This window comes from Oncorhynchus gorbuscha, linkage group LG08 (genome assembly GCF_021184085.1).
Source record: "Oncorhynchus gorbuscha isolate QuinsamMale2020 ecotype Even-year linkage group LG08, OgorEven_v1.0, whole genome shotgun sequence".
Taxonomy (NCBI): domain Eukaryota; kingdom Metazoa; phylum Chordata; class Actinopteri; order Salmoniformes; family Salmonidae; genus Oncorhynchus; species Oncorhynchus gorbuscha.
This window is the reverse complement of record NC_060180.1, coordinates 52,148,721-52,162,545: the sequence shown is the minus strand read 5'-3', so window position 1 is coordinate 52,162,545 and position 13,825 is coordinate 52,148,721. Positions and strand designations below refer to the sequence as shown.

Genomic DNA, 13,825 nt, shown 5'->3' with positions numbered 1-13,825 from the left:
CCTGTGTGTTAGTTAATTAGTATCTGTATATAATGTAGATTGTTTGTTTTGTTTTGTCATTTCGTTTCGTCTGTCTGTGTTTTTGTGTTTATTTATTCTCCGGTTTGTCTGTTATCCTGTTTTGGATAATTTCACCCTGTTTGTATTTTGGGTTGTCCGTGTTTATTTTTGTTCACCGGAGAATAAACTACTTATCACTATTTGCTCTTTGCGCCTGATTCCACCCACCTTGACTAGACGTGACAGTGGCATATCGTTAAGATAAAACACTTGTCAAATGAATGAGATTTTCATGCTTCATGTCTCATTTGAATTGGTTTGAATTGCTTGAATTATATTCTACTTCAATTCAAATTCAATTCAAATGTTGCTTCCAGTGGGGTGTGGCCAATTCAAATTCAATAACAATGTATGGTTTGAATGCAATTTCCTTTCAAAATTCTGAATTGACCCCAACCCTGATGAATAAGTTATCTGACTGTGTGCTAACCCACTGAAGGTCTTCAAAGAGAATCAATGGGAGGAAATACTGCTGGAACTAAACTGGCAGGGCTTTGGTGAAGGAGTTCCGAGGTCAGTGAGGAAATTCACTTATATCAGTCTTAGTGTAGTCATGGAAACAGCAAGAGGACAAAGCCCCACAGCCCTCAGGGAGACACACAGACGGATGGACAGACTATCCTAACCCTAGCTCCAGCCATAACCGTAACCCTAGCTCCAGCCATAACCGTAACCCTAGCTCCAGCTCCAGCCACGACGCTAACCCTAACCCTAGCCACAATGCTAACCCTAACTCCAGCCACAACCCTAGCTCTAGCCACAATGCTAACCCTAGCTCTAGCCACAATGCTAACCCTAGCTCTAGCCACAATGCTAACCCTAGCTCCAGCCACAAACCTAACCATACAGTAGTTCAAGCCACAAACATAACTCCAGCTCCAGCCACAAACCTAACCCTAGCTCCAACTCCAGCCACAAACCTAACCCTAGCTCCAACACCAGCCACAACCCTAACCCTAGCTCCAACTCCAGCCGCAAACCTAACCCTAGCTCCAACTCCAGCCACAAACCTAACCCTAGCTCCAACTCCAGCCACAACCCTAACCCTAGCTCCAACTCCAGCCACAACCCTAACCCTAGCTCCAACTCCAGCCACAAACCTAACCCTAGCTCCAACTCCAGCCACAACCCTAACCCTAGCTCCAACTCCAGCCACAACCCTAACCCTAGCTCCAACTCCAGCCACAAACCTAACCCTAGCTCCAACTCCAGCCACAAACCTAACCCTAGCTCCAACTCCAGCCACAACCCTAACCCTAGCTCCAACTCCAGCCACAACCCTAACCTTAGCTCCAACTCCAGCCACAAACCTAACCCTAGCTCCAACTCCAGCCACAACCCTAACCCTAGCTCCAACTTCAGCCACAACCCTAACCCTAGCTCCAACTCCAGCCACAACCCTAATCTACCTCCCAGAGATGCAGTAACACCTGAGGTATCTCTCTGTGGTGGTTATTTCACACAACATGACTGAAGTGCTTATGTACTGGTTGTAAAAATACAGCAATCTGCATAACGGGCCTGATTCAGACACCTTTCCTACGCACACCTTTCCTACACACTTTTCAGTAGTTGGTATTCAAAGTTAACATGCAGGTGCATAATGAGCTTTGCAGGCGTGGTTCCCTTGCGCATGCTGGATAAATTGAATTCAACTGCTGGAACCCTCCCATTTGCTGGCCAACATATTTTGTCCTGGAGTTTTCATTCAATAGGTTTTACAGTACATTTATCTAAAGCCAACCTATCTAAAGCCAATTTGGTGTACTTTTAGTTACAATTTCTCTCGACAGACTCACTAGAATATATGGAGAAAACTGTTCAGAACATTAGGGATCAATTAAGACATGTAGGTCTAAATACAGACATATTCGTCTCCTTTTCAGTACCAATTGGTAGATTAAAAAAATACTCTGATCTTGCATATTATTTAGGGTTAAGAAAGTATTTATGAATATATATTTTTTTAAACAGGTTTGGAGAGCCTTTACACACTAAACATATTGGTGAATCAAAAATACAATGGTTTGATTCATCCTGAAAGTTGCCATATTCAATTGTTCAATCCATGAAATATTGGAAGGTGAGGAAAGTGTAAAATAGGGGTTCAACATAAGTCCTATAAATCTCCCCTAACCAACCTCACTAATCATGGAACTGTGTGATGACAATGTACAGTCCAGCCGTTGTGAACCGTGCGTCAGGCTCCAGGTTTAAACTGCTACGTACGGGCTGTATTCTATAATGATTCAAATACTCCCAAATTATTGCACAACTTGTAATAAGTTAGCCTAATATGATCCACTATTGCTTGCGATCCTCAGGAACAACCGCACAAACGTGACCGAGGAAAGAAAGTTAAACTGACAATGTTTTTTTAAATATATTTGTTATTTTACTAGGTAAGTTGACTGAGAACACATTCTCATTTACAGCAACAATCTGGGGAATAGTTTTAGATGGGGGATGAATGAGCCAATTGGAAGCTGGGGATGATTAGGTGGCCATGGTTCTAAGGGGGCCAGATTGAGAATTTAGCCAGGACACCACTACTCTTAAAACGAGTGCCATGGGATCTTTATTGACCACTGAGACTCAGGACACCCGTTTAACGTCCGATCCAAAAGGCAACATCCTACACAGGGCAATGTCCCCAATAACTGCCCTGGGATAACAACAATTTAGACCAGAGAAAAGGTTGCCTCCTACTGGCCCTCCAACACCACTTCCAGCAGTATCTATTCTCCCATCTAGGGACCAACCAGAGCCAACCCTGCTTAGCTTTAGAGGCAAGCCAGCAGTGGGATGCAAGGCATATTCTGCTGGCTAATGTAAGGAAACTAAAACTAAAGTGACAGTTAGAAATGTATGTGGGTATTACTGACAGTGGCTCCCGATTGCGGTTCATATTTAACATGATACAAACTGTCAAATAAAAATGTGACAATCCCGGGCATATAATTCAAACATTCTAAAGCCTATATGTGAACTCGGCAGGTTCGGCCCTACAGAAGCCTGTAGTTTGGGTCTCCACATTTCATCTACACAAATGATGAGGGCACACAATAAATATTCTGAATATTCTGGGAATTCCGTCCGTTTACGTGTTTAACTCGGGTCGGAATTCTCCATCACAGGAACTGTTGCTCCAATCCACTGCACACGTTGCCAGATCATCACCACTCAATAACACCCTTCCCATTGCATTACATAACCCCAAAGACACACAGACAACTTCTCGTTTCCTGTCACTACAGTGATAAATCAGCGCTGGGGGTGTTGTGAAGAGACCCACATCCTGCGCTGTCTAGTGCGGTCGGCTTTGTGTGGCCCTCTCTCTGCTCTGCATGGCAATCCTATCCTGTCTCACTACTATATCACCCTCACACCAAGCATTCTGCTCTGATAAGATAGGGAGAGACACACACACACACACACACACACACACACACACACACACACACACACACACACACACACACACACACACACACACACACACACACACACACACACACACACACACACACACACACACACACACACACACACACACACACACACACACACACGCACGCTCACACCAGTCTGATGATGCTGCTCTGAGATCAGGTCCTGCAGTTCAGGAGTCATTCCATAAACCTAGTGCAGACAAATATTATGCAACTATGTGGCTGTCTATTCGCACTATAAATAACATGCATATCTAATATCGCGCTTAGGCCTACACAATGGATTATAGCATTAGGTAAGCTTAACTGTGAGTTTACAATCTAGAAATCTAATCAAATATGAAAGCCAATAGGTTTTATGAGAGCTTAGTCAGTAACCACTAATTAGGCAGTTGATGGCTAATCCTGCTTGAAACTGTACACCAGTCTTGTGAAAGACTGGTTTCCAGCTGCACACTATCAAAATCGGCTACTGTAGGCCTACATAGTGCCAGACTGGCCGATGGGGATATAAGTGTGTTATAATGGGTTTATACTCCTCTCAAAAAATGGATTTGGGATCCAGAATGCCCTGTGGTTGAATTACAGTGACCACTAGAGAGCGAAGAGGTACCAATGTCACCTTGAGCCTAAGGCTGCTATTATAAAACTCTATGTAGTAATCCAGTGATATAAGGGGTGACATCGAAAGTAAAACCATTATCCAACAAAACAAATCAATGAGGAAAAAAATGTAAAGAAATAAATGGAGAAATTAAGACTGTATTGAGCAGAACATTTTCCAAATGACCACATTACAAATGGTGGTACAGTAGTAGTGTGGATGGCAACCAGTTGCAGAGTGAGATTGCAGCGATGCAGACATGAATGAATGAACATTGCCTAAACACAGAGACAAGCGTGGAGAGCTCTGGGGACAGGGAGACAGTGAAATACAACCAGATGTTTCTCTTTATGTAATTACTTACAAACACTAGCCATAGATAGCCTTTGTCTCTGAGGAGAGGGGAAAACTCATCTTAAAAAAGTACAATAAAATTGTCTCTATTTTTTTGTTATGATTATAGTGGCATGCTTATTCTTTTAAAACAATGTACAGAATAGGTGGAGTTTATTTGTGATTCCATGCCCTATGTTTTGATACTGCTGCAATCCTGGGGTGTAACTAACAAGCGTTCTCTGTCCTGCTGGTATTTGTAGTTCTGTTAGAATAGCTCAGCTGTATGCAGTAGTGAAGGTGCATTTATAGTTCGCCTACCTTCATACAGCCAGTCACTCAGGCCATTGAAGATGACTCGCTCCTTCCCTGTGGACACCAGGCGAATGGTTCTGCTCTCCACTGTCGCTCTGTAGTAGATGTTGTTCTCAAAGATAAAGATCTGGGGAAAGAAAGGACATGATGCTGGGTATGGTACCTCCAAAATAACAGTTTTGTGCATTTCAGTGATTTTGCTTTTGCCTCTTGACGTGTTTCAAATGTTGTCTTCTCTGCTTGACACTATGGCTGCCTTGTAATTACTAGATTGTACCTTTCCACACAATAAAAACCACTTTGACTGACACTCCTCCTGGGTAATCTTCATCACAGTGTGACAGACACTCAGTCCTAAAAAAGAACATTCAGCCTCCAGCCTGTAGACATATCCACTTACACACACCATGCACAGAAGAGTCCCATACGAGTCTAAGCCCTGTCTAAGCTGTGGGAGGGAGGGGGCATTCTACTAAGCTACAACATATGCAATTGTTTATAGAAGGTCATACCAAGTATCATTTCACCATTTGATTTAGAATTTTAAGGCCCCTTGAAGTATCAAAAAATACATATAAAAAACTATTAGATGATATTTGGGGGGGGGGGGGGGGGGTTACTGCTATCAGTCCAGACAAACGCAGTGAATAACGGATTGGAACAACAGAGAGTCTTTCAAAAAAATTCTGAGGTGTCTGTCCTATTCTCTGAGAGATAGAAGAAAGAAAGGGGAACATTTTTGTAATCATTTTTTTGCATTTATTTAACCTCTTATTTTTGCTTCTAACAGTCTCCATATATACTGTACTTCTAGTCTTTAAAAATAAAACTGATACAGGGGGACGTTGTGATGCCTGTGGGCTTCCTTGGGCAAAACCAACGACAAGTATTGTACGGGAGAGTCTCATCTTTCCATAGAGGTGTAATAATAATAATAGTCTGTAGGCCAAACCGATTTTGTGAGTAGACCGATTTTCAGAATGTCTCATGGTCTGACAAACACGCTCTAGCTCTGTCACCTTTCCCCACAGATGGGGTGTCTCATGGTCTGACAACCACGCTCTAGCTCTGTCACCTTTCCCCACAGATGGGATGTCTCATGGTCTGACAAATGGGATGTCTCATGGTCTGACAAACACGCTCTAGCTCTGTCACCTTTCACCACAGATGGGATGTCTCATGGTCTGACAAACACGCTCTAGCTCTGTCACCTTTCCCCACAGATGGGGTGTCTCATGGTCTGACAAACACCGCTCTAGCTCTGTCACCTTTCCCCACAGATGGGATGTCTCATGGTCTGACAAACACGCTCTAGCTCTGTCACCTTTCCCCACAGATGGTGTGTCTCATGGTCTGACAAACACGCTCTAGCTCTGTCACCTTTCCCCACAGATGGGATGTCTCATGGTCTGACAAACACGCTCTAGCTCTGTCACCTTTCCCCACAGATGGGATGTCTCATGGTCTGACACAGATGGGATGTCTCATGGTCTGACAAACACGCTCTGGCTGTCTCACCTTTCACCACAGATGAGGAAGTGTGACTTAGGCGGATGTGGTGGATTGAGACGCTTCCAGTCACACAAAAGGGAATATACTGTAACGTTGCGGATAAAGTTTGGAATGATAATTTCATGTGTACAACTTCTAAAGACCGTTTCTAAAAGGACTTGTTTGTGAGTTTATGGAGCCTTTGTTCATGTTTTCCAGGGCCCCCATACACAACGAGGATGAGGAAGTGATTTGCTGTTTGGGGTAAGTTTCTTCCCAAAATGTGAAATCACAAAAAAGGTGTCTGTAACATGCCTTTTCCATCAAAAATGTAGATTTGGTTGAGAAAAATAAAACTTCTCCTTTAAGAAGAGACTACTGTTGGGTGGATGAGTGTGTGGCACCACCACCAATCCACTCTCCTCTCCTGCAGCTTTACCATGCGCTGGTGGGAGAGGGACACAATGTGTCTTTGAAGTACACAGATCAGACTCAGACAGACACTCCTTTATTCTTTTCCATGGTCTTAAGTCACAGGGAGAGGGATGATGATTCTCTTTCATATTCTTGGTATTTGTTTAAATGTCAAGGGTTGATGTGGACGGGGAATTAATACGGGACATTTTCCAGCTTGTAGGTGGAATGTATATCTTGACTTATGACCCATTCAATCAGTTACCATTCATTATATCAATAAGGGATAAGATGAAAAGAAAAAGATTGGGAACAAAGGTAGAAACAAAATTTGAAAAAAAAACGAAAGTAGAGAAGATAATAAAAATATTTCAAAAGGTAAAAAGAGATGAAAGTAGAACCATCAAAAGAAACCTGTGGAGCATGTGAAAGCCTTCCTATGTGTGTGTGTGTGTGTGTGTGTGTGTGTGTGTGTGTGTGTGTGTGTGTGTGTGTGTGTGTGTGTGTGTGTGTGTGTGTGTGTGTGTGTGTGTGTGTGTGTGTGTGTGTGTGTGTGTGTGTGTGTGTGTGGACCCAGCTAGTTGATTTCTCTGTCATGATAGAGTAATTGCCCATGGCTTAATGATCACAGTAGGGTGCTTCTCTGTCTCCTGGTTCCACAGATCACACACATGATGCTCCAGTACACACACACACACACACACACACACACACACACACACACACACACACACACACACACACACACACACACACACACACACACACACACACACACACACACACACACACTTTGATGTAATTCTGTATAATGGATGATTCTGATCATTCTGACAGTTTTTATTATGCAAAATCAATACGTCCACAAACGGGAGAAGAATAACTGGTGTATCAATAACTGGTGGGTGACTTCTGTGTCTCTTTGATATTTTAAGTAGTAATCGTAAAAGCCTGTTAAACTAAATGAAGTGCCCTTGAATAAGGATCCCATGGAGAATTCAATAAATCAGATTTTTTTGGTATGAATAAAGACTTGCTAAAATCAAGCATTTTGACATGTTCCTATGTGCACCCTCTGTGACTTCTAGGAAGATATTAACATGTTCCTATGTGCACCCTCTGTGACTTCTATGAAGATTTTAACATGTTCCTATGTGCACCCTCTGTGACTTCTAGGAAGATATTATCATGTTCCTATGTGCACCCTCTGTGACTTCTAGGAAGATATTATCATGTTCCTATGTGCACCCTCTGTGACTTCTAGGAAGATATTATCATGTTCCTATGTGCACCCTCTGTGACTTCTAGGAAGATTTTAACCCACTTTGCCCCACTATTTCTCCAGGTTTTCACCATCATTGTAAAGCCCTAGGTATTGTGTTTCTTTGACAGCCATTTCTGAAGATTAGTATTTCTCATGTGATTTGTGATTAATTTATGTCTGTCCTTCATTTTAAGGTTATCCCTGATACTTGAACCGATCCCTCGTTTTGATATGATGTAACCGATCCTTTTAAAATGTGTTTTTCAAATGAAACATTGATCATCTAATAGTCAAATCATAGTGTAAAAGCAGGTGAGCTGGTTCTACGTTTTGGGGAAATGTTCTGGTAAACCCTGTTACCCATAGATAGAAAGGCTATACATGTTTTAAATAACAATTTCCCCAAAATTGTGAAGCTTGCATTTACAGTAATTGCCAATCTCTGTTGCACAAAACAAACTTCCATTCTCCCTGTTACATTGGGATTTATGGCAGATTTAAGATGAAATCGTCAACCCTGCTATGGTCAATCCTGTTAGGCTCAATCCTGTTATGGTAAATCCTGTTATGGTCAATCCTGTTAGGGTCAATCCTGTTAGGGTCATGTTTTGTCTTTGGTTATTGTCTTGTCCTTGTGCTTTCCCTTCTGTTCATTTCCCCCTGCTGGTCTTATTAGGTTCGTTCCCTCTTTCTATCCCTCTCTCTCCCCCTCCCTCTCTCTCTCTCTCTCTATCGTTCCGTTCCTGCTCCCAGCTGTTCCTCATTCTCCTAACTCACTCATTTACTCTTTTCACACCTGTCCTCTATTTTGCCCTCTGATTAGAGCCCCTATTTCTCCCCTTGTTTTCCGCTTCTGTCCTTGTCGGATCCTTGTATGATGTTCGCTGTTCTGTGTCCTTGTCTCGCCCTGTCGTGTTTTGTCTTCTTCAGATGCTGCGTGTGAGCAGGTGTCTTAGTCTGCTACGGTCGGTGCCTTCCCGAAGCAACCTGCAGTCTATGGTCGAGTCTCCAGTCAGTCCTCGTTACTACGAGTGGATTTAAGTTTTTCCTGTTTTGTTTTCTCCTTGATTTATCCAGGATTATTACTTTTGTCATATACTGGAATAAAGACTCTGTTTTCGTTAAGTCGCTTTTGGGTCCTCATTCACCATCATAATAGAAGGATCCGACCAAGAATGGACCCAGCGACTACGGATTCTCGTAACACTGCCGTCGAGATCCAGGGAGCAATGCTCGGCAGACACGAGCAGGAATTGTCTGCTGCTCGTCATGCCGTTGAGACCCTGGCCGCTCAGGTTTCCGACCTCTCAGGACAGTTTCAGAGTCTTCGTCTCGTGCCACCAGCTACTTCCTGGTCTTCCGAGTCTCCGGAACCTAGGGTTAATAACCCACCATGTTACTCTGGGCAGCCCACTGAGTGCCGCTACTTTCTCACCCAGTGTGATATTGTGTTCTCTCTCCAACCCAACACATACTCAAGAGAGAGAGCTCGGATTGCTTACGTCATTTCACTCCTTACTGGTCGGGCTCGAGAGTGGGGCACAGCTATCTGGGAGGCAAGGGCTGAGTGTTCTAACAATTATCTGAACTTTAAAGAGGAGATGATACGGGTTTTTGATCGTTCAGTTTTTGGTAGGGAGGCTTCTAGGGCCCTGGCTTCCCTATGTCAAGGTGATCGATCCATAACGGATTACTCTATAGAGTTTCGCACTCTTGCTGCCTCTAGTGACTGGAACGAGCCGGCGTTGCTCGCTTGTTTTCTGGAGGGACTCCACGCTGAGGTTAAGGATGAGATTCTCTCCCGGGAGGTTCCTTCCAGTGTGGACTCTTTGATTGCACTCGCCATCCGCATAGAACGACGGGTAGATCTTCGTCACCGAGCTCGTGGAAGAGAGCTCGCGTTAACGGTTTTCCCCCTCTCCGCATCGCAACCATCTCCTCCCTCCGGCTCAGAGACTGAGCCCATGCAGCTGGGAGGTATTCGCATCTCGACTAAGGAGAGGGAACGGAGGATCACCAACCGCCTTTGCCTCTATTGCGGTTCTGCTGGACATTTTGTCAATTCATGTCCAGTAAAAGCCAGAGCTCATCAGTAAGCGGAGGGCTACTGGTGAGCGCTACTACTCAGGTCTCTCCATCAAGATCCTGTACTACCATGTCGGTCCATCTACGCTGGACCGGTTCGGCTGCTTCTTGCAGTGCCTTGATAGACTCTGGGGCTGAGGGTTGTTTTATGGACGAAGCATGGGCTCGGAAACATGACATTCCTCTCAGACAGTTAGGGAAGCCCACGCCCATGTTCGCTTTAGATGGTAGTCTTCTCCCCAGTATCAGATATGAGACACTACCTTTAACCCTCACAGTATCTGGTAACCACAGTGAGACCATTTCCTTTTTGATTTTTCGTTCAACTTTTACACCTGTTGTTTTGGGTCATCCCTGGCTAGTATGTCATAATCCTTCTATTAATTGGTCTAGTAATTCTATCCTATCCTGGAACGTTTCTTGTCATGTGAAGTGTTTAATGTCTGCTATCCCTCCTGTTTCTTCTGTCCCCTCTTCTCAGGAGGAACCTGGTGATTTGACAGGAGTGCCGGAGGAATATCATGATCTGCACACGGTCTTCAGTCAGTCCAGAGCCAACTCCCTTCCTCCTCACCGGTCGTATGATTGTAGTATTGATCTCCTTCCGGGGACCACTCCCCCTCGGGGTAGACTATACTCTCTGTCGGCTCCCGAACGTAAGGCTCTCGAGGATTATTTGTCTGTTTCTCTCGACGCCGGCACCGTAGTGCCTTCTTCCTCTCCTGCCGGGGCGGCGTTTTTTTTGTTAAGAAGAAGGACGGTACTCTGCACCCCTGCGTGGATTATCGAGGGCTGAATGACATAACGGTTAAGAATCGTTATCCGCTTCCCCTTATGTCGTCAGCCTTCGAGATTCTGCAGGGAGCCAGGTTCTTTACTAAGTTGGACCTTCGTAATGCTTACCATCTCGTGCGCATCAGAGAGGGGGACGAGTGGAAAATGGCGTTTAACACTCCGTTAGGGCATTTTGAGTACCGGGTTCTGCCGTTCGGTCTCGCTAATGCTCCAGCTGTTTTTCAGGCATTAGTTAATGATGTACTGAGAGACATGCTGAACATCTTTGTTTTTGTCTACCTTGACGATATCCTGATTTTTTCACCGTCACTCGAGATTCATGTTCAGCACGTTCGACGTGTACTCCAACGCCTTTTAGAGAATTGTCTCTACGTGAAGGCTGAGAAGTGCGCCTTTCATGTCTCCTCTGTCACATTTCTCGGTTCTGTTATTTCCGCTGAAGGCATTCAGATGGATCCCGCTAAGGTCCAGGCTGTCAGTGATTGGCCCGTTCCAAGGTCACGTGTCGAGTTGCAGCGCTTTCTAGGTTTCGCTAATTTCTATCGGCGTTTCATTCGTAATTTCGGTCAAGTTGCTGCCCCTCTCACAGCTCTTACTTCTGTCAAGACGTGCTTTAAGTGGTCCGGTTCCGCCCAGGGAGCTTTTGATCTCCTCAAGAAGCGTTTTACGTCCGCTCCTATCCTCGTTACTCCTGACGTCACTAAACAATTCATTGTCGAGGTTGACGCTTCAGAGGTGGGCGTGGGAGCCATTCTATCCCAGCGCTTCCAGTCTGACGATAAGGTCCATCCTTGCGCTTATTTTTCTCATCGCCTGTCGCCATCGGAACGCAACTATGATGTGGGTAACCGCAAACTGCTCGCCATCCGCTTAGCCCTAGGCGAATGGCGACAGTGGTTGGAGGGCGACCGTTCCTTTTGTCGTTTGGACTGACCATAAGAACCTTGAGTACATCCGTTCTGCCAAACGACTTAATGCACGTCAAGCTCGTTGGGCGTTGTTTTTCGCTCGTTTCGAGTTTGTGATTTCTTATCGCCCGGGTAATAAGAACACCAAGCCTGATGCCTTATCCCGTCTCTTTAGTTCTTCTGTGGCTTCTACCGATCCCGAGGGGATTCTTCCTCATGGGTGTGTTGTCGGGTTGACTGTCTGGGGAATTGAGAGACAGGTTAAGCAAGCACTCACTCACACTGCGTCGCCGCGCGCTTGTCCTAGTAACCTTCTTTTCGTTCCTGTTTCTACTCGTCTGGCTGTTCTTCAGTGGGCTCACTCTGCCAAGTTAGCTGGCCATCCCGGCGTTCGGGGTACACTTGCTTCTATTCGCCAGCGGTTTTGGTGGCCTACTCAGGAGCGTGACACGCGCCGTTTCGTGGCTGCTTGTTCGGACTGCGCGCAGACTAAGTCAGGTAACTCTCCTCCTGCCGGTCGTCTCAGACCGCTTCCCATTCCTTCTCGACCATGGTCTCACATCGCCTTAGACTTCATTACCGGTCTGCCTTCGTCTGCGGGGAAGACTGTGATTCTTACGGTTGTCGATAGGTTCTCTAAGGCGGCACATTTCATTCCCCTCGCTAAGCTTCCTTCCGCTAAGGAGACGGCACAAATCATCATTGAGAATGTGTTCAGAATTCATGGCCTCCCGTTAGACGCCGTTTCAGACAGAGGTCCGCAATTCACGTCACAGTTTTGGAGGGAGTTCTGTCGTTTGATTGGTGCTTCCGTCAGTCTCTCTTCCGGTTTTCATCCCCAGTCTAACGGTCAAGCAGAAAGGGCCAATCAGACGATTGGTCGCATATTACGCAGCCTTTCTTTTAGAAACCCTGCGTCTTGGGCAGAACAGCTCCCCTGGGCAGAATACGCTCACAACTCGCTTCCTTCGTCTGCTACCGGGCTATCTCCGTTTCAGAGTAGTCTGGGGTACCAGCCTCCTCTGTTCTCGTCCCAGCTCGCCGAGTCCAGCGTTCCCTCCGCTCAGGCGTTTGTCCAACGTTGTGAGCGCACCTGGAGGAGGGTGAGGTCTGCACTTTGCCGTTACAGGGCGCAGACTGTGAGAGCCGCCAATAAACGTAGGATTAAGAGTCCTAGGTATTGTCGCGGCCAGAGAGTGTGGCTTTCCACTCGTAACCTTCCCCTTACGACAGCCTCTCGTAAGTTGACTCCGCGGTTCATTGGTCCGTTCCGTGTCTCCCAGGTCGTCAATCCTGTCGCTGTGCGACTGCTTCTTCCGCGACATCTTCGTCGCGTCCATCCTGTCTTCCATGTCTCCTGTGTCAAGCCCTTTCTTCGCGCCCCCGTTCGTCTTCCCCCCCCCGTCCTTGTCGAGGGCGCACCTATTTACAAGGTACGAAGGATCATGGACATGCGTTCTCGGGGACGTGGTCAACAGTACTTAGTGGATTGGGAGGGTTACGGTCCTGAGGAGAGGAGTTGGGTTCCATCTCGGGACGTGCTGGACCGTTCGCTGATTGATGATTTCCTCCGTTGCCGCCAGGGTTCCTCCTCGAGTGCGCCAGGAGGCGCTCGGTGAGTGGGGGGGTACTGTCATGTTTTGTCTTTGGTTATTGTCTTGTCCTTGTGCTTTCCCTTCTGTTCGTTTCCCCCTGCTGGTCTTATTAGGTTCGTTCCCTCTTTCTATCCCTCTCTCTCCCCCTCCCCTCTCTCTCTCTCTCTCTATCGTTCCGTTCCTGCTCCCAGCTGTTCCTCATTCTCCTAACTCACTCATTTACTCTTTTCACACCTGTCCCCTATTTTGCCCTCTGATTAGAGCCCCTATTTCTCCCCTTGTTTTCCGCTTCTGTCCTTGTCGGATCCTTGTATGATGTTCGCTGTTCTGTGTCCTTGTCTCGCCCTGTCGTGTTTTGTCTTCTTCAGATGCTGCGTGTGAGCAGGTGTCTTAGTCTGCTACGGTCGGTGCCTTCCCGAAGCAACCTGCAGTCTATGGTCGAGTCTCCAGTCAGTCCTCGTTACCACGAGTGGATTTAAGTTTTTCCTGTTTTGTTTTCTCCTTGATTT

General features: G+C 45.9%; 1 protein-coding gene across 2 annotated transcripts in view; it reads right to left on the bottom strand.

The window, feature by feature from the left end:
* Positions 1-13,825, bottom strand: part of LOC124041795 (dipeptidyl aminopeptidase-like protein 6) — a 130,824-nt gene that overhangs the window by 14,540 nt on the left and 102,459 nt on the right. For both annotated transcript variants that reach the window (XM_046359828.1, XM_046359829.1), the window contains exon 8: positions 4,771-4,891. In XM_046359828.1, the coding sequence (XP_046215784.1) occupies positions 4,771-4,891 (121 nt within the window). The remainder of the gene's footprint in view (positions 1-4,770; positions 4,892-13,825) is intronic.